General features: G+C 46.5%; 1 protein-coding gene across 14 annotated transcripts in view; it reads left to right on the forward strand.

Moving 5' to 3' along the window:
- Positions 1-22,835, forward strand: part of DLG2 (discs large MAGUK scaffold protein 2) — a 1,278,757-nt gene that overhangs the window by 1,011,395 nt on the left and 244,527 nt on the right. For all 14 annotated transcript variants that reach the window (XM_077298627.1, XM_077298628.1, XM_077298639.1 and 11 more), the window contains 2 exons: positions 56-211; positions 6,625-6,781. In XM_077298627.1, coding sequence (XP_077154742.1) covers positions 56-211; positions 6,625-6,781 — 313 coding nt within the window. The remainder of the gene's footprint in view (positions 1-55; positions 212-6,624; positions 6,782-22,835) is intronic.

Genomic DNA, 22,835 nt, shown 5'->3' on the forward strand with positions numbered 1-22,835 from the left:
GTCACTTTTTGGGGATTTCTTTTGCTTTATTGTAACGGCCCTTCCTCTCTTTTAGGTCTCCGGAGCCGGTATACAGCACTGTCAATAAACTCGGGGACAAACCTTCCTCTCCGAGGCTTTATTCCCCGATAGAATGTGACAAAAGCTTCCTCCTCACATCTCCATATCCTCATTTCCATGGAGGCCTGCTTCCAGAATCGGAAATTTCCAGGTGAGAATCGCCATCTTAAGAAATCATGATTTATATGTATTCAGGACTGTGACGTCCCAGCTCTCTGTTTGGGATACCCATCGCATCTTAGCATATTAACCCTAGTGAAACTCCTTATGCTCCCACTCATTACAATAGCCCTTTCATGGCCCCACGGAATGCAATGCCTCCCACACAGTACGACAACTTTATGATGGCCTGCCACACAGTATGATGCTCTCACAATTTATGAAGCCCATGTAGTGCCCCACACAGTCCCTCTCAAACAGGCTGTTGCCCAAACAATGCCCCTCCCCATTTATGATGCCTTACAATGCCCCCCACTCATTATGATGCCCACACACAGGCTGATGCCCTCACAATTCCCTTCACAATTTATGATGCCTGACAGTGCCCTTCACGCATTATGATGCCCCACACAGTGCCCCCCAAACAGGCTGATGTTCAAACAATGACCCCCACTATACATGATGTCTCCCCTCTTGCCCTACACACAGGCCAATGCCCTAACAATACTCTTCACAATTTATGATACCTCACAGTGCCCTTTACAAATTATGATGCCTCACACTGTGCCCCCAAACACACAGGCTGATGCCCTTGTAATGCCCCCCATAATTTATGTTGACTCACAGTACCCCTCACACATTATTTTGCCAATCACAGCCCCCATACACATGTTATGATGTTCCTCACAGTATGATACCCCCACAAACCACCATGTATTAAGATACCCCACAGTACCCCTCACAACTTATGATGCAATGTAGTGCCCTTCACAGTGACCCATTAGACAATATAATGCCCCCAAATTTCCCCACACACATTATGATGCTCCCACAGTGCTCCTCACACATTATGGTAACCTTACTATGCCCCTCAAACATGATGCCCCCACACATTGTGATGCCCCCTCAAAGTACTTGACACATTATAATGCCCCCTCTATGCACGGCACATTTTGATGCCCCTATGCTATCACACATTTTGCTGATTCCAAAATGTTCCTCACACATTATGATGCCCCTTCTATTCCCCTCACACACTCTGATACCCCCACAGCACCCCTACACAATAGTCCCCCTTCTTTACACTCATAATAGTGCACTAACTAAAAAAACCTCGGCCTCATTCCCACAATGAGTCTTTACGGTCTGTGCTGTTTGCCTCTTTGCACAGCACGGCATCTAATGACATCATCATATCTGATGTGTCAAAACTCATCCTACTTCATCAATGCATCAAGCTGCATCTGTGTCATAAAGACTCAGCTATAGTTGTAATTGGGACATAGCTCATGGAACAACGTAACACCTGCCCTAATCAAGAAATGTCCACTTGGATTTTGGACGGTTGGGAGATATGATGTAATGCATAATTTAGCCTGTGGGGGTGCTGCAGAGGAATTGAGGACTTGCTGCAAAGGTCCTGTATTAATTAGGCCTCATCATAGAAACTTGTATTGAACTTGTGGCTAAGCCTTTGTGTTGTCTTCCTCTGATCCTGTACAAGATCCATTCTTAGATAGGCAAAAAAAGAACCCTACAGATTCTCCTGAAATGTCCAGGGGTTTTCCAAAATAGGAGTCAAGTTTCCTACAAAGGTTGTCATAACGGGGAGCTTGCACTATCTATTTTATGGTTCCCACTACTTTGATAGATAAAAAATATATATTGTCATTTTTTAGATTTTAAAAACTACAAAAAGGAAAATAGGCCAGTGCAAAAGGTTGGGCACCCTGCATGGTTAGTACCTAGTAGCGCCCCCTTTTGAAAGTATCACAGCTTGTAAACGTTTTGTAGCCAGACAAGAGTCATTCAATTCTTGTTTGAGGGATTTTCCTCCATTCTTCCTTGGAGAATTCTTCCACTTCTGTGAGATTTCTGGGTCTTCTTGCTTCCTCTGCTATTTTGAGGTCTAGCCACAGATTATCAATGATGTTCAGATCAGGGGACTGTGAGGGCCATTGTAAAACCTTCAGTTTGCGTCTTTTGAGGTCTATTGTGGATTCTGACATGTGTTCAGGATCATTATCCATTTGGAGAAGCCATCCTCTTCCTCTTTTCACCTTCAGCTTTTTTACAGATGGCGTTACGTTTGCATCAAGAATTTGTTGAAATTTCATTGAATCCATTCTTCCATCTACCCGTGAAATGTTCCCTGTGCCACTCGCTGCAACACAACCCCAAAGCATGATTGATCCACCCCATGATTAAAGGGGTATTCCCATCTCAAATGTCCTATTTCAATATGTACTAGGTGTAATATTAATAATAATAGTAATTACCTACAATTAGATATTCGTTATAGTTTTTTTTAGTTGTATTGCTTAGGCTACTTTCACACTAGCGTCGGTACGGGCCCTTCGCAATGCGTCGGCCCGACGTACCGACGCATGCTGTGAAATAAATGCACAACGGGGGCAGCGGATGCAGTTTTTCAATGCATCCGCTGCCCCATTGTAATGTCCGGGGAAGAGGGGGCGGAGTTTCGGCCGCGCATTCGCGGTCGAAAATGGCGGACACGACGCACAAAAAAACGTTACATGTAACTTTTTTTGTGCCGACGGTCCACCAAAACACGACGCATCTGTCGCACGGCGGATGCGACGTGTGGCCATACGTCGCAATGCGTCGCTAATGCAAGTCTATGGAGAAAAAACGCATCCTGCGGGCAACTTTGCAGGATGCGTTTTTTCTCCAAAACGACGCATTCCGATGTACAGCAAACAACGCTAGTGTGAAAGTTGCCTTACCCCTTGTGCAGGGTTTCTCAGTCACTCGTGTATCCATGGTTACGGTCACTATGGCCTTCCTGGTCACGCTTGCGCAGTTGGTAAGGAGTTTATAGATATCACTTGCCGGGTTCTCGGTGGCACGGATAGTTAGAGCCTGCGCAGAAGCTCCCTGCCTGCCCACCTAACTCCTGCACTGCGCATTATCAATGGTCAAGTTCCATGCGCAGTGACTGCATAACCGTCCTGTCTGGAAGCTTTCCTCATATAGATGAGGAGAGCAATACAACTGGAAAAAAATAGAGAATATCTAATTGGAGGTAATTACTAATATTATTAATATTACACCTAGTACATATTGAAATAGGATCTTTGAGATAGGAATACCCCTTTAATGGTAGGTGAGATGTTCTTTTCCTGAAATTCTGTGCCCTTTTTTTCTCCACACATACCTTTGATCATTGTGGCCAAAGAGTTCTGTTTTACCTCATCGTTCCACAGGACTTGTTCCCCAAATCAGGCTTGTTTAGATGTTCTTTTGTATACTTCTGACACTGAATTTTATGGTCAGGACGCAGGAGAGGTTTTCTTCTGATGACTCTTACATGAGGTCCATATTTGTGCAGGTGTCTCTGAACAGTAGAACAATGTACCACAACTCCAGAGTCTGCTAAATTGCTAAATCTTTCTGGAGATCTTTTGCAATCAAGCGGGGATTCTTATTTGCCTCTCTAGCGATCCTATGAACAGCTCTCACAGAAATTTTGCTTGGTCTTCTAGACCTTATCTTGACCTCCACTGTACCTGTTAACTGCCATTTGTTAACTGCATTTCGAATTGAAAAAAGCATTTTCCAGTTGCCCTTTCCTATCTTCTTTTAGCCTATTGCTGCTTTATGGGTCTCCGCCATTTTAATTTTCAGAGGAACCCCTGGCTGCTGGTTTTTGACACAAGGTTAGAGGAGGCTGGGTTTTTATAAAGCTGGGAATTTGCATCACGTGGCCTTTACTAACGATGATGGTGAACAAGCCATAACCCAACAAGCTAATTAAATTCTGAAACCTTGGTCAAAGTTATCTGAGCACACAAACTCCAAGGGTGTCCAAACTTTTTAATTGACCCATTTTCCTCTTTGCATTTTTTAAAATGTAAAAAATGACAAAATATGTTGTTTTTTTCCTAAAATACAAAGGAAATGTGTCATATTTAACTTTAGGCCGTTTAGAGATTATTTCACCTTCAACTTGCTTAACTGTTTGTAGTACAATAAGTAATTTTGACCACGGGTACCCGAACTTTTACATGCCACAGTATATATACTGTTATAAAAAGGTTAATACCCAGTGCCCATTACACTCTGTCCAGAACATTTATGACCCTCAAATTACTCATCTCTTTGGCTTTTTAAATATTTCATGATCTCCTGACCTGATTTCTGCTCTAAAAGCTTCAGTGTGAAAAATTAAGGGTTTATCCACTGAGGATAGAGCTAGAACTCAGATAGAAAAATACTGAATTTATTTGTTGTTTCATCCTTACACAACCTGAAAATCTAAAAAAAATTATTCTAAAAAGCCGGTCAGTAGGAAGTGCGCTGTAATCTCTCCTACTCTATATAATGACACGCGGTAATAAAACTCAAAGACATACAGAGGTGCACTGCTGCCATCTAGTGTCTGAGTGACAGAATGCAGGGTGTTCTGATTTTCTTTCCTAAAGGCCTTCTCCGCTTTAGAAAACCCATTTTTGTGTCTCCTATTAGGGAATTCCAAGTTATTACAGGGGCGTCCTCTGTTCGGCATTTTCATCTCTTAGCTAGAATAGACAGTAATTACACAGACAACCCACTTATGTATATGGATATGGTGTAGTACTTAGTGTCCCCTGTGGTGGCGCTGCAGGAAAATTGAACACTTATTGCCAGGTTTTCCCACAACTTACAGCTGATCATTGAGGAGTCCTAGAAAGGTGGGCATGTTGATTATTGTCAATGGACTAATCTAATAAGTATGAATTGTCCAAAGTGGAGAACCCCTTTAAATTCCTTAACACCATGACAATTATTAATGAAAAAATAGGCAAAACATTTAAATGGTAATTGTCATTTTCATTTTTATTCCATAAATCAATAGTACACATGAACATAAGCAACTGAGTTAGGAGATGACAGTTAGTGCCTATAAAGTTCTATGTAGATGGGAGGGGGGAAAGCTAGAGGCAGAGGCAGAGCCCATATCTTTCCCCCACCCCCCTGTATCTACATACAATCTCCTATCTCAGTAATGTAACATTCTGTCTTCACTGACTTTACCATATCGTGGAACTGGAAAACGGGAAAAAAAAATCAAAGTGCGGTGAAACTGTAAAAAAGTGCAATTACACAATATTTTTTTTAACCATGTTCACTAAATGCTAAAACTGACCCGTCATTAAGATTCTTCAGGTGATTACGAGTTTGCAGATACCAAACTTGTATAGGTTCTTTTTTACGTAAGTGGTGAAAAAACAATCCAAAATTTGTAAAAAAAAAAAAAAAGAAAGCTGCATTTTCCGAGACTTTCCGAGACATGTAGGCTGTAGTGTCTACATTTTTCAGGATCTGGGGCTGGATGAGGGCTTATTTTTTGTGTGCTAAGCTGCCATTTTTATTGATACCATTTTGGGGTAGATATGTTTTTATCGCCTGTTATTTTACCAACCGGATTCATTCTTTACATATTTTGATAGATTGGGCGATTTTGAATGCGGCGATACCAAATATGTGTATTTTTTATTGTTTTATATTAAATGGGGGGATTTGAACTTTTTATATTTTTCTAATTTTTTAAATATTTTTAAAAACAGACCTGCTATGTGTAGCAGAATTAATCATCATGCCAACCCATCGGTGCCCTGTGTTGATGTAACGGGCGTGCCGATGGGCGGGATTAGTGATGCGCTTCCGGCGCACCCATGTTAAATGCCGCTGTCAGATATCGACAGTGGCATTTTACATGTTAACAGCCGCGGGTTGATCGCGATTACACCCGAGGCTCTTTGGGGCACATGTGCCGGAAAATATGCAGGCAGTCAGTCTCCATAATTAGAGGTTTCTATCCATCTGGGATTACTCTCCTTAGTTAGGGGTTATGACTCATAGAATGTTAGAGTTGGAACTGACGTCCTGGATCATCGTGTCCAACCCTCTGCTCAATGCGGGAGTCACTAAACCATCTCAGACAGATGTCTGTCCAGCTCCTGTTTGAAGACTTCCATTGAAGGAGAACTCACCACCTCTCGTGGCAGCCTGTTCCACTCATTGATCACCCTCACTGTCAAAAACATTTTTTCTAATATCTAATCTGTATCTTCTCCCATTCGGTTTCATTCCATTTCTTCTCGTGTTTCCATGTGCAAATGAGAATAATGATGATCCTTCTACACTGTGGCAGCCCTTCAGATATTTGTAGACAGCTATTATGTCTCCTCTTAGCCTTCTTTTTTCCAAGCTAAACATTCCCAGATTCAAGGTTAATGTTTCTGGTCACAGTTGCCTTCACTGTGGTGGGGCTATCACAAACAGTCTGAAAGAGAAGTGTGAGCCTCTCATACCTCTATTTGTAAAAAGGTGTTTCTCCATGAAAAAAATAATAAAAGGAGTGAAAAAAAGGATTTTTTTGTATTATTATTATTTTTACAGGGAACCTCGGAAAGTCATTCTGCACAAAGGCTCCACGGGACTGGGCTTTAATATTGTCGGTGGAGAGGATGGAGAAGGAATTTTCATCTCTTTTATCCTCGCAGGCGGACCTGCAGATCTGAGCGGGGAGCTGCAGAGAGGAGACCAGATTATATCAGTATGTACTGTCATTAATGTAGCCCACTTATACATGACCCCTGTATTGATTATTCCCATCAGTTTATGTGTCTTGTCGTTATGATAGAATTAAGCTCTTGGGGCACTGAGTTCCTGCTGAGATGGTGCAATCAATCTGAAAAAGTAGAGCTGTAGTGTAAAGTATAGAAGAAAATTCAAAACACAAGAGAGCTTCAATGCCAGTCTCCTTGATTTGGCCCCTTAGAGTTCTGAATTATACCAGTCATTTCTAAAGGAAAATGTCAGTACATCTATCTATCTATGAGCTGAATCTCAAGAGAACGTGGGTCAGACAGCAATTCATGGACCAAAAGACAAAAGTCGTTCTACAAAAGGGAACTGCCTGGAACTAAGTGAATCAGATCATTAATAGGGTGCTAGGATGCTGTCATCCCCCACTGATTCTTTTTCTGCACTGAAACAAGACGTCATCAGGTGATGGTGATAGAAGCAGGGTGAGTGACAGCAGCACTACACCAAAGCTTCTATCACCACCAGGGCCAGACTAGGACAAAAAAATCAGTCCTGGCACACAAACTGCAGCAGCCCACATACTATAACACTCACCACAGCACCATTTACATGGTGCTCTTCAGAGCTCCTTTTCTTGGGATTGTGGAGATCACAATGTTCAGATCCCCAGAATACAGGTGATAACTTTCAAACTTGGGATAATCCATTTAAGCATGCTGTTTAAGATTTATTTTTATTTTACCATAGGAATGTAGAAAATAATTTCCCAATAATGTTCCTCTTGGAATCCAACTCTGCCTCTTCGACAACTGGACAGGATAAGTGGTACAGTGCAGTGTATACATACAAGACTGTCACGCTCTGACGGTATTCGGTATGGAAGGGGGGCCTCAAACTGTCCCTGGAACTGGGATCCTAACTATCTCTGTCCCAGGGACAGTTCTGAAGGTAGAGAGGCCCAAGTCTCCAATCCTATTATGCTCCTGTTAAACCCCGATTTCTCCCCTCCATCAATCCATGTTACAAGTTATGTACACTAGATTCCTTGATAGGGCGTTGATCCAGGGAACTAGTCTGATTGCCGTATGTGGAGTTGGGAAGGAATTTTTTTCCCCAATGTGGAGCTTACTCTTTGCCACATGTTTCTTTTTGCCTTCCTCTGGATCAACATGTTAGGGCATGTTAGGTTAGGATATTGGTTGAACTAGATGGATTTAAAGTCTTCCTTCAACCTTAATAACTATGATACTATGAGGGATGGGACAGAAGTGTAAGGTAAACAAGACACAAAGACAAAACCGGGATAACAGAAAACCTATATCATACAAAAGCACTAACCAACAATAGGGAGGAGGATAGGGACAGGGAGGAATAAACTAAATGGGAACAGGGACAAGGAGATAAACACATACGTACTACCGCAAACCACAGGTCACTACTACAACAACTCCACTCCAACCACAGCACAAGAAAACAAATCTTTCACCGGCAAGGACAAGAAGGTCTGACCAGTTTTTATAGGAAGAGGTAATGACCAGGTCAGAAGCAGCTGAAATGGAGCAGCATGTTTCTGACCAGCACAGAAGGGGTCCTTAACCTCTTCAGCACCAGAGGAAACGTAATACATTTAATATGGGACATAAAACACACCATCTCTAAAGAAGACCTGTGATTGATTACCCAACGTGACTGTCTAACTCCAGGTCTTCCAGGGGGACAGGACACCCTCGTGACTAGGACAGTAGAAGTGGTACTGTGCAGTGTATATATACAGAATAATACAGATACTGAGGATTACTCCCAGTATATAGGACAGGTGAAGTCGTACTGTACAGTATTTGTATACTAAATAAGGCCACATTCACACGTTCAGTATTTGGTCAGTATTTTACATCAGTATCTGTAAGCCAAAACCAGGAGTGGAATAGTCAAAGGAAAAGTATAATAGAAGCACATCACCACATCTGCATTTATCACCCACTCCTGGTTTTGGCTTTCAAATACTGAGAGAAAATACTGACCAGATACTGAAAGTGTAAACGTTGCCTAATACAGATACTGAGAATTACACCCAGTATACAGGCCAGTAGAAGTGGTACTGTGTAGTGTATATATACAGAATAATACAGATCCTGAGAATTAGGCCAGCGTCACACTACCGTAGAATACGGGCAAGTGCTATGCGAGAAAACATTGCATAGCACTCGGACCAGTGTTAATCTATGGGGCAGCTCACATCACCATTATTTTCTCAGCCGTATTCGGTCGTGCATGTAAAATAGCAGCATGCTGTGATTGTCACCGAGACTCGGCCAAGACTCGCCAATGCAAGCCTATGGATGCGAGAAAAAAATCGCACAGCATTCCGACCATGCGAGTGCTGTCCGATTTTTATCCACCGGTGTCCTTTGAAAAGCCGGTAATTCATGTTCTGCATACAGTAAAATCACATTGACAGTTTAGAATATTATAGATATATACATAGAATGCATAGATATACAGTATATATGCCAGTGGCACCCACATGTATATATGTACTGTATATATATTACATGGATAGATAGATAGATAGATAGATAGATAGATAGATAGATAGATAGATAGATAGATAGATAGAAGAAAAGCCGGCAATTCATCTGCCATGTACTGTAAATTCACTGCAGGAGCCAACTGGATAGAAGAGTTGGATTACATACAGTAAATACAAATAGAATAGGTAGATATACAGATGTCTGTGACAAATAAAATTAGTACAGTGTGTGCAGCTTACTGTACATGTATTTAATTAATGAAAGTTTATATTTTGGGAAAAAAAATGGCGTGGGCTCCTGTGCAATTTTCTTAACCAGCAGAGGGAAAGCCGATGGCTGGGGGCCGATGTTTATAGCCTGGGAAGGGGGTAATACCCATGGAGCTTCCCAGGCTAATAATATCAGCTCACAACTGTATCGTTAGCTTTTACTGACTATTAAAACGGGGTACCCTAAAAAAAATGACGTAGGGTCCCCCTATAATTAATAACCAGCAAAGGCTATGAAGACAGCTTCAGGCTGATATTAATAGCCTAGGAAGGGGCCATGGATACTGCCCCCAGGCTAAAAACATCAGGTCTCAGCCACCCTGGAAAAGGTACATCTCTAAGATGCGCCAATTTTGGCACTTAGCCTCGCTCTTCCCACTTGCCCTGTAGCGATGGCATGTGGGATGATAGATGGGGGTTGAAGTCACCTTTGTGTTGTCAGGTGACATCAAGCCCTGAGGGTAGTAATGGAGAGACGTCAACAAGACACCCCCATTACTAACCCCATAGTCACATTGTATGAAAACACAGACACCCAGAATAAAGTCCTTTAATTGAAAGAATGACAAAGACTCCTTTAACAATCTTAATTAAACCATACATACTTATGGCCTCTCCCATTCCCTCGACACCCTTGTCATCTGCAAAAGAGGTAAAAAAAACAAACGACAATATTTCCCACGGTGCATGCATTGACACCTGGTGCTAGTGCAGAGCCCCAGAGTCCTGGTCGTTGCAGTACTGTCGCTCCACCACTAAGGGGAGTGATGGTATGTCTGATTGCACTAAAGGAGTTCACCTGACCAGGTATCACAGTCACACATTACACTTCACACTCCGGCCACCACGGGAGCAAAGGGTTCTATGTATTAGGCCACTCCTCACACTCTGGTAAAACTGGGGGTTAGATAGGAAGTTAGGGAGAAGCTGACTGGGTTTAGCCCAGGTGACACCTTGTGAGAGAAGAGGTTGCTTGGGAAGATTTAGGGGGGTCCCTGTCAGGGGTGGGATCCTGACAGAGGCCTAGCGAAAGGACAGACCGTTACGGAGCCGCGCCTGCACTTCATTGCAGCGGCATCTTAAGAAAGGACACGAAGCGAAGTATATTGTGGAGAAGTGAGAAACGAGATCACAGCACAAAGGCGATAGAACCAGTAGGAGTCGTGCCCCGAGATTGGCAACATCCTACTGAGGCGCGTAGCCGGCGGCCGGAATGCCGAGGAAGTATTGGGCTCTACGCATTACTTCAAACCAACGGCAGGGCAGTTAATTTTAGGTTGGCTGCCTCACCTTAATCACCTAATGAAGACAACGGAGGCAATTGTGGGAGAGGGGCATCTCTAGGGTCCCAGAATTACTCCAGGCCTACCCCGTCATACGGGTGCGTCCTATCCATATCATCTGGGGGACGGAGAGAAAGAACAGAAACATACACGACAGTTGTGAGGACTATCCCGTGGTGCTCAGCAGGGAAGTACTACAACACCCAGCTGCTAGTAGGTAGGCACTGATTTCCACCTGCAAAGGGAACTCTGGATGTGCCTTCGGACCGGCCGGTCTCAGCCGGCCCTGTTAGCAGTGCTCTGGATTGCGGATGCCGAAGCCTTCAGTAAAGAGGTAAAGAGACTGCAACCCTGTGTCCTCGTTATTTGCTGCGACCTACACCACCACCTACACCTTTTATTGGGCGCCCCTTAGCAGGACCACGGACCGGGTCGGGCCACCGTGACATCCTCAGAACCGATAGACCCGGTACCGAGTACCCCGCCGTCCTGCGTCTGGGGGCCGCTCCAACTTGGCGTCATGAACAGGATCTACTTAAGCCTGAAGAATCAGGTCATGTGTGCCTTGGAATTGTGACTGAATTGTGCTTGAACCGTGATTTATTGCAAAGACTGTGTATTGCTATTTGCCGCCAAAAGTTCCTGCCAAAATCACCGCCATTGCAGGGCCACGAGGAGCGCAGAAGAAGAAGGGCGTGCTATGGGAGGAGACTATCAAAGCGGCGCCAAAAGTGGCGACCGCCCCCTCTGACTACTGCTGCAAGATGATGACCTGCCCCGAAGCAGAGGAGAACCGCCCCCTGATTTGCAACGGCGGGAACCATGACAAGAAGGAGCTCCACCCCCGAGAAATGGCGGAGCCAGGTGCGTGTGCAGCTGACGACCTCGAGACAGCGAAGGTGACCAGCGAGTACCTGAACGATGACGAAGTGATCCCGGATTATCCCCACCGGCCAGAAGTGGATCCAAACCCACTGCAGCTGAAGGACCCGAACTTCTTGGAGCCGCCCGCGGGGGAGCCGAGTCAACCTATCCCGGACATGGAGCCAACCGACGTGAAGCAATGGAAGTTGGAGCTGTGCCAGAAGGTCACCTTGGAAGAACCGCGGTCCGAGCCGCTGCCGACTCCAGTGTCCTCGTCAGTGAAATAGATCGGCATCGGTGGAACCACATCAGATGCAGGTATGGAAAGCGTCCCTGCTCTCCCGACCGATCCTGCTCCCGTGACCGATCCCTGTCCCGACAGTGACCGATTCCTCTCCGCCGAGCTGGTACTGGTAACCCCCGATACTATGGAGAAGTTGGTGCCTCCGTTACCGACAACTATGGGAGAACCGCTAGATGTGAGCTCGGAGGGGGTGATCTTCCAATGGGATACCCCGAGGATCGGGCCAGACGGGGCCCGACAGGAGGGCCTAAGCATTGCTGTGCTCACCTGGGAACAATATAAACAATGCTTAATTTTACACTGGAAGAACCGAAAAGAGACAGAACAAAGTGACCCACCGAAAGTACAAAACCCAAAGACTGCACGCGGTAAGAAAGACTTGGTAAAACGGGGGACTGTACTAGCCTTTCACCCGAAATGGGGTTGGGGCTCTATACAAGAACCGGGACTGCCGACTGAAATCTTCTTTACCAGCTACAATGTGAAGACCCCGTTCCGCAACAGATGTGATGACCCACTACTATGTAAAGGGGACCAGGTGACCTACACTCGCCATTGGAGTGCGCAGGGATGGTGCGCTCGGAACGTCCAACGATGTGAGCCTGCAGTGGCGCCACCTGCTGCCCTGACTACGACTAACTCTGACGTGACAAATTCTACCACTATCACCATTGTGTGCGTAATTGCTGCTACTGAACTTGCAACCAAAGCTGACATTCGAATCCAGACACCGGGTGACCTGACCGCACCTGAGAGACGAACCACTGATACTGACACTGCATCAGCCGAGAACAGGGAACCGGAGCTTCCCCGGTCAGGAAGTGTTCGCTACCGGCTGGTGTCTTGCAACCTACTATGAGGATAAACCTCGGAACCACGAGTATGTAAATAGTTAACTGGTTGTTTGTCTGCTGTTTTGCTGCTAAAACCCGACTAGGGTTAATTCTTAAAGGGATCCCTTTGTTTACCCGGGATCCATAATGCTTTATGTTTGCACAAAGTTCATCACTGTTTTAAAAGACTGCCGAATCATGGACGGTGAATGATTCACAAACTGTTGCTGTAAATAGTTGCACCTTCTTAAAGGTGCCCCCTACTGGTTTTACAAAGAAATGAGCTTTTTGAAGAGACTGTTCCTGTTTACAGGGCAGAAGTTCTTGTTTACTGCAGACTTGCAAATTGATAGTTTGCACTACCTCAAAGAGACTTGAGATGTCCCTCTTAAAGGGAATGTTCATTGTTGCAATTAGCCGAGACATAATGTTGCCTCAAGAAAGTTTGATAGTAATAATGTTTTACATAGTAGTATGTAGATAGAAAAGTAGTGATAAGGAATAGGAATGTTGATAATGATATATGAATAAAATTGAAGTTAAAGTGATTATCCGAACTAATGATAGAGAGCCAAGGAAAGATGCAGTAGGCCCGTGGGGGTAGACCAGAGAGTCCTGCATAGGAGAAAGAGAGCTCAGGAAAATGTTGATTTGCACTTTTAGTCTTGTAGTATGCCTTAAGTGGGTCCCTGCCTTACGCCCTTAAAGGAGAAGTAAAATTATTGTTCGAGAAAAGTTTGCACTTAAGTAGATAGTGGATAGTATACCCGGCTGGGTAATAAAGGTTATTTATAGTCAGTTATTTAATGAGTGTTATTTAAAATCTTAAGCACTATGTAAATATGTTTTTGTTTGTAACGTTCAAGTGTCCTCACCTCCCATAAAGGGAAGCACTGTTAAATTTACTTGTTTATTGCATTTCAAAATTTTGTATGTCTTTTGCTAACATGTATTGTTGTTCTTCTTTCCCAGTCCGGGAGTACTGGATTTAACCGGGGGGGGGGGAGTGCAGCGCCCCAGAGTCCTGGTCGTTGCAGTACTGTCGCTCCGCCACTAAGGGGAGTGATGGTACATCTGATTGCACTAAAGGAGTTCACCTGACCAGGTATCACAGTCACACATTACACTTCACACTCCGGCCACCAGGGGGAGCAAAGGGTTCTATGTATTAGGCCACTCCTCACAATCTGGTAAAACGGGGGTTGGATAGGAAGTTAGGGAGAAGCTGACTGGGTTTAGCCCAAGTAACACCTTGTGAGAGAAGAGGTTGCTTGGGAAGATTCAGGGGGGTCCCTGTCAGGGGTGGGATCCTGACAGAGGCATAGCAAAAGGACAGATCGTTACGGAGCCGCGCCTGCACTTCATTGCAGCGGCATCTTAAGAAAGGACACGAAGCGAAGTATATTGTGGAGAAGTGAGAAACAAGATCACAGCACAAAGGTGATAGAACCAGTAGGAGTCGTGCCCCGAGATCGGCAACATCCTACTGAGGCGCGTAGCTGGTGGCCGGAACGCCGAGGAAGTATTGGGCTCTACGCATTACTTCAAACCAACGGCAGGACAGTTAATTATAGGTTGGCTGCCTCACCTTAATCACCTAATGAAGACAACGGAGGCAATTGTGGGAGAGGGGCATCTCTAGGGTCCCTATAAAATAGCTCCAGGCCTACCCCGTCATACGGGTGCGTCCTATCCATATCATCTGGGGGACGGAGAGAGAAAGAACAGAAACATACACGACAGTTGTGAGGACTATCCCGTGGTGCTCAGCAGGGAAGTACTACAACACACAGGCGCTAGAAGGTAGGCACTGATTTCCACCTGCAAAGGGAACTCTGGATGTGCCTTCGGACCGGCCAGTCTCAGCCAGCTCTGTTAACAGTGCTTTGGATTGTGGATGCCGAAGCCTTCAGTAAAGAGGTAAAGAGACTGCAACCCTGTGTCCTCGTTATTTGCTACGACCTACACCACCACCTACACATTTTATTGGGCGCCCCTTAGCAGGACCACGGACCGGGTCGGGCCACCGTGACATCCTCAGAACTGATAGACCCGGTACCGAGTACCCCGCCGTCCTGCGTCTGGGGGCCGCTCCAACTATTGCTACTGGCTCAGGATAAGGTGCTTGAGTAGCTCCTCCATTTTGTCCTACCTTTGTTCCATCTCCATAGCTGCCTTAACCCAGGACATACGATTTGTCCACTGCTGCAACTCGTGTGCCTGGAACGTTTGCCCGCATCTGAAACACCACTTGTGGAAGGTCGGCTCACTTAGCTGCTCCTCAAGGTAGACACATGCACAAGTGGGGTTAAATTCTCTGGGTGATTTATTGTATCATAAACCAAAAGCCCAAAATGGTAACAGAAAAACAGGCTTTCTGGAGCAAAAGAAAATAAACAGTTTGTACACAGTCCTGCCCAGTGCCTCTGGGGCAACACATATGGAAGTTCTCACAGGAGCTTCAGTATGGAGACGTCCTTGCTTCCATACAACACAGACAGAGGAAAAAAAACTGGCTGGACATTTATTTTCCCCAGCCACACCTATTGTGCAGCGTGTATATACAGTATATATATATAATAGGACAGAAACTAGGAATTACACACAGTATAAGGGATATGAGAAGTGGTACTGTGCAGTGCAGTATACAGGACAGGAGAAGTGGTATTATGGAGTGTATATATACAGAAAAGAGGCTAATGGATCAAGAAAATGTAGGAACTATCAAGTTCGATGGAGGAAGCCTGATGATAGGAGAATGTTTCACAGCCAAAGGCATCGGATACTTGACCAGGATGGTGGTCTCAATGCTGAGGAGGAAGATTCAGGCAGTGTTGAAAGCCTGAAAGGTGGATTTACAAAATACTAATAAAATAATATAAAATCAAATTTAGATTTTTAGGAGCAAAACAGTAACATCTCAGCGACGAGACGAGAATCTGCATAACTAATCATATGCTAAATAGTTGCAAGTCAAATTTATGAGATAGCCAAGATGATTGTCTATAAAATGATGGTAGTCTCATGTTCGAGGCACTAGTGGATGGAGAGATATGTAGCCTGAAAGTCAAAAGTTCAAAACATTGTTACCCCTTTGCTTGTCAGGGTACATTACATAGGAGACACTAGAACTGCTGTATATACACCAAATAGGATACAGCAACTGCTGTATACATCACATAGGATACACTGTGACTGCTGTATATACATTGCATAGGAGATACTGAAACTGTGGATATACACTAAATAGGATACTGTGACTGCTGTATACATCACATAGGAGACACTGGTACGGCTGTATATACATCGCAAAGGAGACTGTGACTGCTGTATATACATCACTTAGGAGATACTGCGACCGGTGTATACATCACGTAGAACACTGCGACTTCTGTATAAATCACATAGGAGACACTGACACTGTTGTATATACATCACATAGGAGACATTGAGACTGCTGTATATACATTATAAAGGAGACACTGTCTGTGACTGCTGAATATACATGAGATAGGAGACACTGTAAATGCTGCATAGATAAAAAAAAGGTTTCTTCTTGGGACTCACCAGACGCAGAAGAAGGGCTGCAGTGTGGAGCGCCCCCACACCGCCGCAGGGCTGAGGGGATACCCGGAGCCGGGCCTCTAGTTCTCAGTTTCGGGGTTGTCACGGTGGCTAGACCCGGTCCGTGGCCCTGTCCGTCAGTGGGGGACGTCCGGTGTAATAGGTGGTAGTAATGGTAGCGGTGGGGTAGTGTAGCGGTTGTGGGGTGTAAGTCGCAGCAAATAACGAGGACACCAGGTTGCAGTCTCTTTACCTCTTTACTGGAGATCTCTGAGTCCTCAGTCCGGAACACGGTTCACCAGGCTACGCAAGTCCGGCCAGTCCAATGGCACCTCCAGAGTTCTCCTCTCAGGTGGAAATCTGTGCCTTCCTTCTAGCGCTATGTGTTGTAGTCCTTCCCTGCTGTGCTTACGGAAAGTAACCCCACAACGGTTGTGTCTGTTTCTTAAGTTCCCTCACAACTCGATTTGATGTTCCTCTGTAATCCACCCCTTCCCTGTATTCAGGTTGGAATGGCACCCGTTTGTCAGGTAGGCCTGGAGTTCTTCCGGGACCCTAGAGTCGCCCCTCTCCCGCAATTGCCCCCCAAGACTTCATAGGTGATATGTGGTAGACAGCCCGCCTAAGACCGACTGTCCTGCCGCTGTTTGGAGTATGGCTTGAAGCTGTATTCTAATCCACTCCCTCGGCGTTCCGGCCACCGGTATTGCGCCTCAGCAGGGTGCTGCCTCTTTCAACAAAACCCCTGCTGGTATTCTCCTTCTGCTTGATCTCGTTTCTCACTCAGCACAATCTATCTCGCTTCTAATCCTTTCTTGAGTCCCGCCGCTTCCAGGAGCCTGCGCGGACCCGTTACGTTCTTTCAATGCCAAGCCTCTGCCAGGATCCCACCCCTGGCAGAGACCCTACAGTCTCTCCCTTCACAACACCCCCTGCCACAGGGTGTTGCTCCGTTCAATCCCGTCAGCGTTCTCCTCTAACTTCCTGCCTGACCCCCAGTTTACCCACTATGGTGGGGAGTGGCCTAATGAATAGCACCCTTAGCTCCCCCCGGAGGCCCAGCTGTGAAACATATTGGTGTCTGTGATACCTGATTGGAGGAACTCCTTCGGTGCCATCGAACGTACCATGGCTCCCCTTAGCGGCGAAGCCACAGTACTGCAACGACCAGAACTCTGGGGCGCTGCACTCCCCCCTGGTTAAACACAGTACTCCGGGACTGGGAAGAAAAACAACAATACAGATTAGTAAACAGACATACAATTTTGTTGAGTGCAAAACAATAAGTATACTTGAACAGGCTTCCCTTTATGGGAGGTGAGGACACTTTTAACGTTACAAACATGGTCAACATTATAAATTACAGGCTATGCATAACTCCTGTTACCCAACCGGGTATTCTACTTAGTGCAAATTCTGGAACAATAAATTAACATTGCCTTTAAGAAACATACACTCTTAGTTTACCAAAGGCCTTCCTATAATCACATTACAGGGCAAGGTAACTTCACATTCTCCTACTTTGAACCTGCAGGACCGCCTGTCCCTATGGCACCAGACCTACTGCCTCTCCTTTCTTTTACAGGACCGCCCCGTTCAGCCAGGGCCTACTGCCTTTCCCTACTATACATGGTATAGACATAACATTCCTTTCGTTTAAAGAACTCTGAGCCAGCTCTACTCGGCTCCTTTAAGGACTCACTCTCTAACCCCTACGGGTTCACTCTCTGTCCTTAGTAACAAAGTAACTTTCAATGGGGACGCGGGGTTTACCTTCTATCCTCACCTTCATTATTACTTCGCTTACTTTCAACTATGCAGACCTCTACTCTACCCCTACGGGCTCTCTGCATCTTTTCTTTCTGCAAAACATTATTTAGATTTCACATTTCAACAAATTCAACACATATAACTTAGCATGTAAAACAGTTACATTTCTTTTCAAAGCATCATTATGGCATTACTGTTCTGCAACAGTATCTCTCTCAAGCTCAGTTTCTCACATCCCCTTTAAGAGGAGACCAAGTCTTTCTAAGGTAGCTCGTCTTCTCAGCCTACCAGCCCATGCAAAGGTTCCGGCATGGTATCTTCGCAAAGTGTCTTTAACTAGAACCGGTAGGAAAGGTATCTTCACAAAGTGTCTTTGGCTCAAACCAATAGGGCAAATATCTTCGCAAAGTGTCTTTGGCTAAAACCAGTAGGGTGCACCTTTAAGAAGGTGCAAACTATTTACAAAGGAAGTTCGAATCATGCACAGTCCATGATTTCTGCAGTTTGTGTAACTTTTGTGCAACAACTTCAGAAAAGGAAAACAAACAAAGAGGATCCCGGGTTAACAGAGGGATCCATTAACCCTGGGCGGGTTTAGCAGCAACTCAAAAGAACAAATAGTAACTATTTACATTTTCACAAGCATTGAAAGCTATATCTTACTGAGGTTCTACGGGAGGTGACCTTCCTCCTGGCTTCACCAGACTCACAGATCGGCCCGGTGAGCCAGGACGCCGTTCTGGTCCCAGTAAGGATAGAATCCCTCTCCGGGAGGTCCTTCTCGTCGGTAGGCGTACCCGCCTCTCCGGGGCGCGGTGAGGTCGAACTTCCCCTGGTTCCGCGGGGTCAGGTCCCGCTGCCTTTCCTCCAGGACTATCCTCTTCTGGTGTCCCAGCAGCAGCCTGGAGGGCGACACATCGTTGGACCCCCCGGGCAAACCAGCCTGTCTCACTGGTGTTCTTTCTCCACCTCGTATAGGTGACGGCGTCCCCCGGCTCCAGGTTGCAATCAGACCGCCTGCCAGAAGGTTCCACCTCTTCTCGGTCCACCCGGACCTGGATCGGCTCCCCGATCTCCTGTATGACCCCTCTCCCTTGCTGGGGATGGAAGGCCACCACAACACCCCAGTGTGAGGGCGAAATCTCGGGGACACTAACCAAGTCCACTTGTTCTGCAGGCTGGGGCCGGCTCTGCCATAAGGCGCCGTAAGTGCTCCGCATCCGGCATGATCTTCAGACCCGGTGCAGGTAGGGCGCTTTCAGCCGGGCCCGGGTAAGGAGCAATGGGAGACAGCTTAATCTCGGTGGGTTGGCCCACCCGGGTGAGCACGCGGGCATTGGCCCTCAGTCGGCGGGTCAGCTGGCGGGCCTCGGCCGCAGCCACACGTTCCTCCGATAACGGCGTCGGAGGTCGGCCCATCGGGGACTCGGTAAGGGTCAGACCTCCCAGCAGCGGTGCCTCGGAGCCTATCTCGGACGCCGCGGCCTCAGACTGAGCCGACTCAGCTCCGCGTGGTGCTTCTGGTGCCGCCATTTCTTGCTCTTTTCCCGCGTCTCCTTCCCGCGGTCTCTTCCGTGGGCGGCCCCGTCCCCATGGTCTCCACCCTCCGACCAAGATCAGGAGGCGTACCTCAGCTGTTGACGGGCACGTCCTCAGGACACAGAAATACTTAGACTGGGCGGCCATTATTCTTCGCGCTCTCCAGCTCGTCTACACCCACTCCACGCCCCTCTTCTCTTCCTGCGCTTTCCTCAGCGCTGCAATGGCGGCGGATTTTGGCGGCAAATGGCACAGCACACAGTCTTGCAATAAAGTACAGTCTAAGCACAACAAATCACAGTCTCTAGGCACACATGACCTGATTCTTCAGGCTTAAGTAGATCCTGTTCGTGACGCCAAGATTTGGAGCGCCCCCACACCGCCGCAGGGCCGAGGGGATACCCGGAGCCGGGCCTCTAGTTCTCAGTTTCGGGGTTGTCACGGTGGCTAGACCCGGTCCGTGGCCCTGTCCGTCAGTGGGGGACGTCCGGTGTAATAGGTGGTAGTAATGGTAGCGGTGGGGTAGTGTAGCGGTTGTGGGGTGTAAGTCGCAGCAAATAACGAGGACACCAGGTTGCAGTCTCTTTACCTCTTTACTGGAGATCTCTGAGTCCTCAGTCCGGAACACGGTTCACCAGGCTACGCAAGTCCGGCCGGTCCAATGGCACCTCCAGAGTTCTCCTCTCAGGTGGAAATCTGTGCCTTCCTTCTAGCGCTATGTGTTGTAGTCCTTCCCTGCTGTGCTTACGGAAAGTAACCCCACAACGGTTGTGTCTGTTTCTTAAGTTCCCTCACAACTCGATTTGATGTTCCTCTGTAATCCACCCCTTCCCTGTATTCAGGTTGGAATGGCACCCGTTTGTCAGGTAGGCCTGGAGTTCTTCCGGGACCCTAGAGTCGCCCCTCTCCCGCAATTGCCCCCCAAGACTTCATAGGTGATATGTGGTAGACAGCCCGCCTAAGACCGACTGTCCTGCCGCTGTTTGGAGTATGGCTTGAAGCTGTATTCTAATCCACTCCCTCGGCGTTCCGGCCACCGGTATTGCGCCTCAGCAGGGTGCTGCCTCTTTCAACAAAACCCCTGCTGGTATTCTCCTTCTGCTTGATCTCGTTTCTCACTCAGCACAATCTATCTCGCTTCTAATCCTTTCTTGAGTCCCGCCGCTTCCAGGAGCCTGCGCGGACCCGTTACGTTCTTTCAATGCCAAGCCTCTGCCAGGATCCCACCCCTGGCAGAGACCCTACAGTCTCTCCCTTCACAACACCCCCTGCCACAGGGTGTTGCTCCGTTCAATCCCGTCAGCGTTCTCCTCTAACTTCCTGCCTGACCCCCAGTTTACCCACTATGGTGGGGAGTGGCCTAATGAATAGCACCCTTAGCTCCCCCCGGAGGCCCAGCTGTGAAACATATTGGTGTCTGTGATACCTGATTGGAGGAACTCCTTCGGTGCCATCGAACGTACCATGGCTCCCCTTAGCGGCGAAGCCACAGTACTGCAACGACCAGAACTCTGGGGCGCTGCAAGTGCGTCCAACCCTGGATGCTCAGAGGAGCCCATTCCAGACAGGAAAGCAGAGTACGACCTCCACCCACAAAAAGATGTCCTGACGCTGGTACTTGCCAGCATTAGACATCATGACAGCCCCATGTGCCACAGCTGCATGGTGAGTGCCTATGCGTGTGCGCACGGATAGTCCCAATATGTAAAAGGTTTAAAGAGGCGGGCTCCTAAAAATGAGGTTGGCGGCCCACTTTGTAGCTTAGTGCTGTGGCCCACCAGGCATCTGCCCAGCTTGGCAGACAGGGCCGGATCCAGGTTTTTGTGGGCCCCAGGCAAAAGAGTCTCAGTGGGCCCACATACCATGATTTATGATGCACAGATACGGCGGAGAAATATAGTTATACTACACAGGGCCTAGCCTTCCCCCTCATCCTTCACATAGGCAGATGTGCACACACACAATACGCAGACATGTACACATACAGTACGCAGACATGCACAAACATACAATAAGCAGACATGCACACGCATGCAGTACGCAGACATAGACACACATACGGTATGCAGATATGCACATACATATGCAGTACTTAGACATGCACACACATACAGTACTCAGACATGCACACACATATAGTACTCAGACATGCACACACATACAGTACTCAGACATGCACACATACAGTACAGACATACACACACATACAGTACTCGACATGCACATATACAGTAGGCAGACATACACACACATACAGTACTCAGACATGCACATATACAGTACAGACATGCACACGCATACAGTACTCAGACATGCACATATACAGTACAGACATGCACACGCATACAGTACTCAGACATGCACATATACAGTACAGACATGCACACACATACAGTACGCAGACATGTACACATACAGTACAGACATACACACACATACAGTACTCAGACATGCACATATACAGTACAGACATGCACACATACAATACTCAGACATGCACATATACAGTACAGACATGCACACGCATACAGTACTCAGACATGCACATATACAGTAGGCAGACATACACACACATACAGTACTCAGACATGCACATATACAGTACAGACATGCACACGCATACAGTACTCAGACATGCACATATACAGTACAGACATGCACACACATACAGTACTCAGACATGCACATATACAGTACAGACATGCACACACATACAGTACTCAGACATGCACATATACAGTAGGCAGACATACACACACATACAGTACTCAGACATGCACATATACAGTACAGACATGCACACACATACAGTACTCAGACATGCACATATACAGTACAGACATGCACACACATACAGTACTCAGACATGCACATATACAGTACAGACATGCACACACATACAGTACTCAGACATGCACATATACAGTACAGACATGCACACACATACAGTACTCAGACATGCACATATACAGTACAGACATGCACACACATACAGTACTCAGACATGCACATATACAGTACAGACATACACACACATACAGTACTCAGACATGCACATATACAGTACAGACATGCACACGCATACAGTACTCAGACATGCACAT

The sequence above is a fragment of the Ranitomeya variabilis genome, chromosome 3 (assembly GCF_051348905.1).
Source record: "Ranitomeya variabilis isolate aRanVar5 chromosome 3, aRanVar5.hap1, whole genome shotgun sequence".
Taxonomy (NCBI): domain Eukaryota; kingdom Metazoa; phylum Chordata; class Amphibia; order Anura; family Dendrobatidae; genus Ranitomeya; species Ranitomeya variabilis.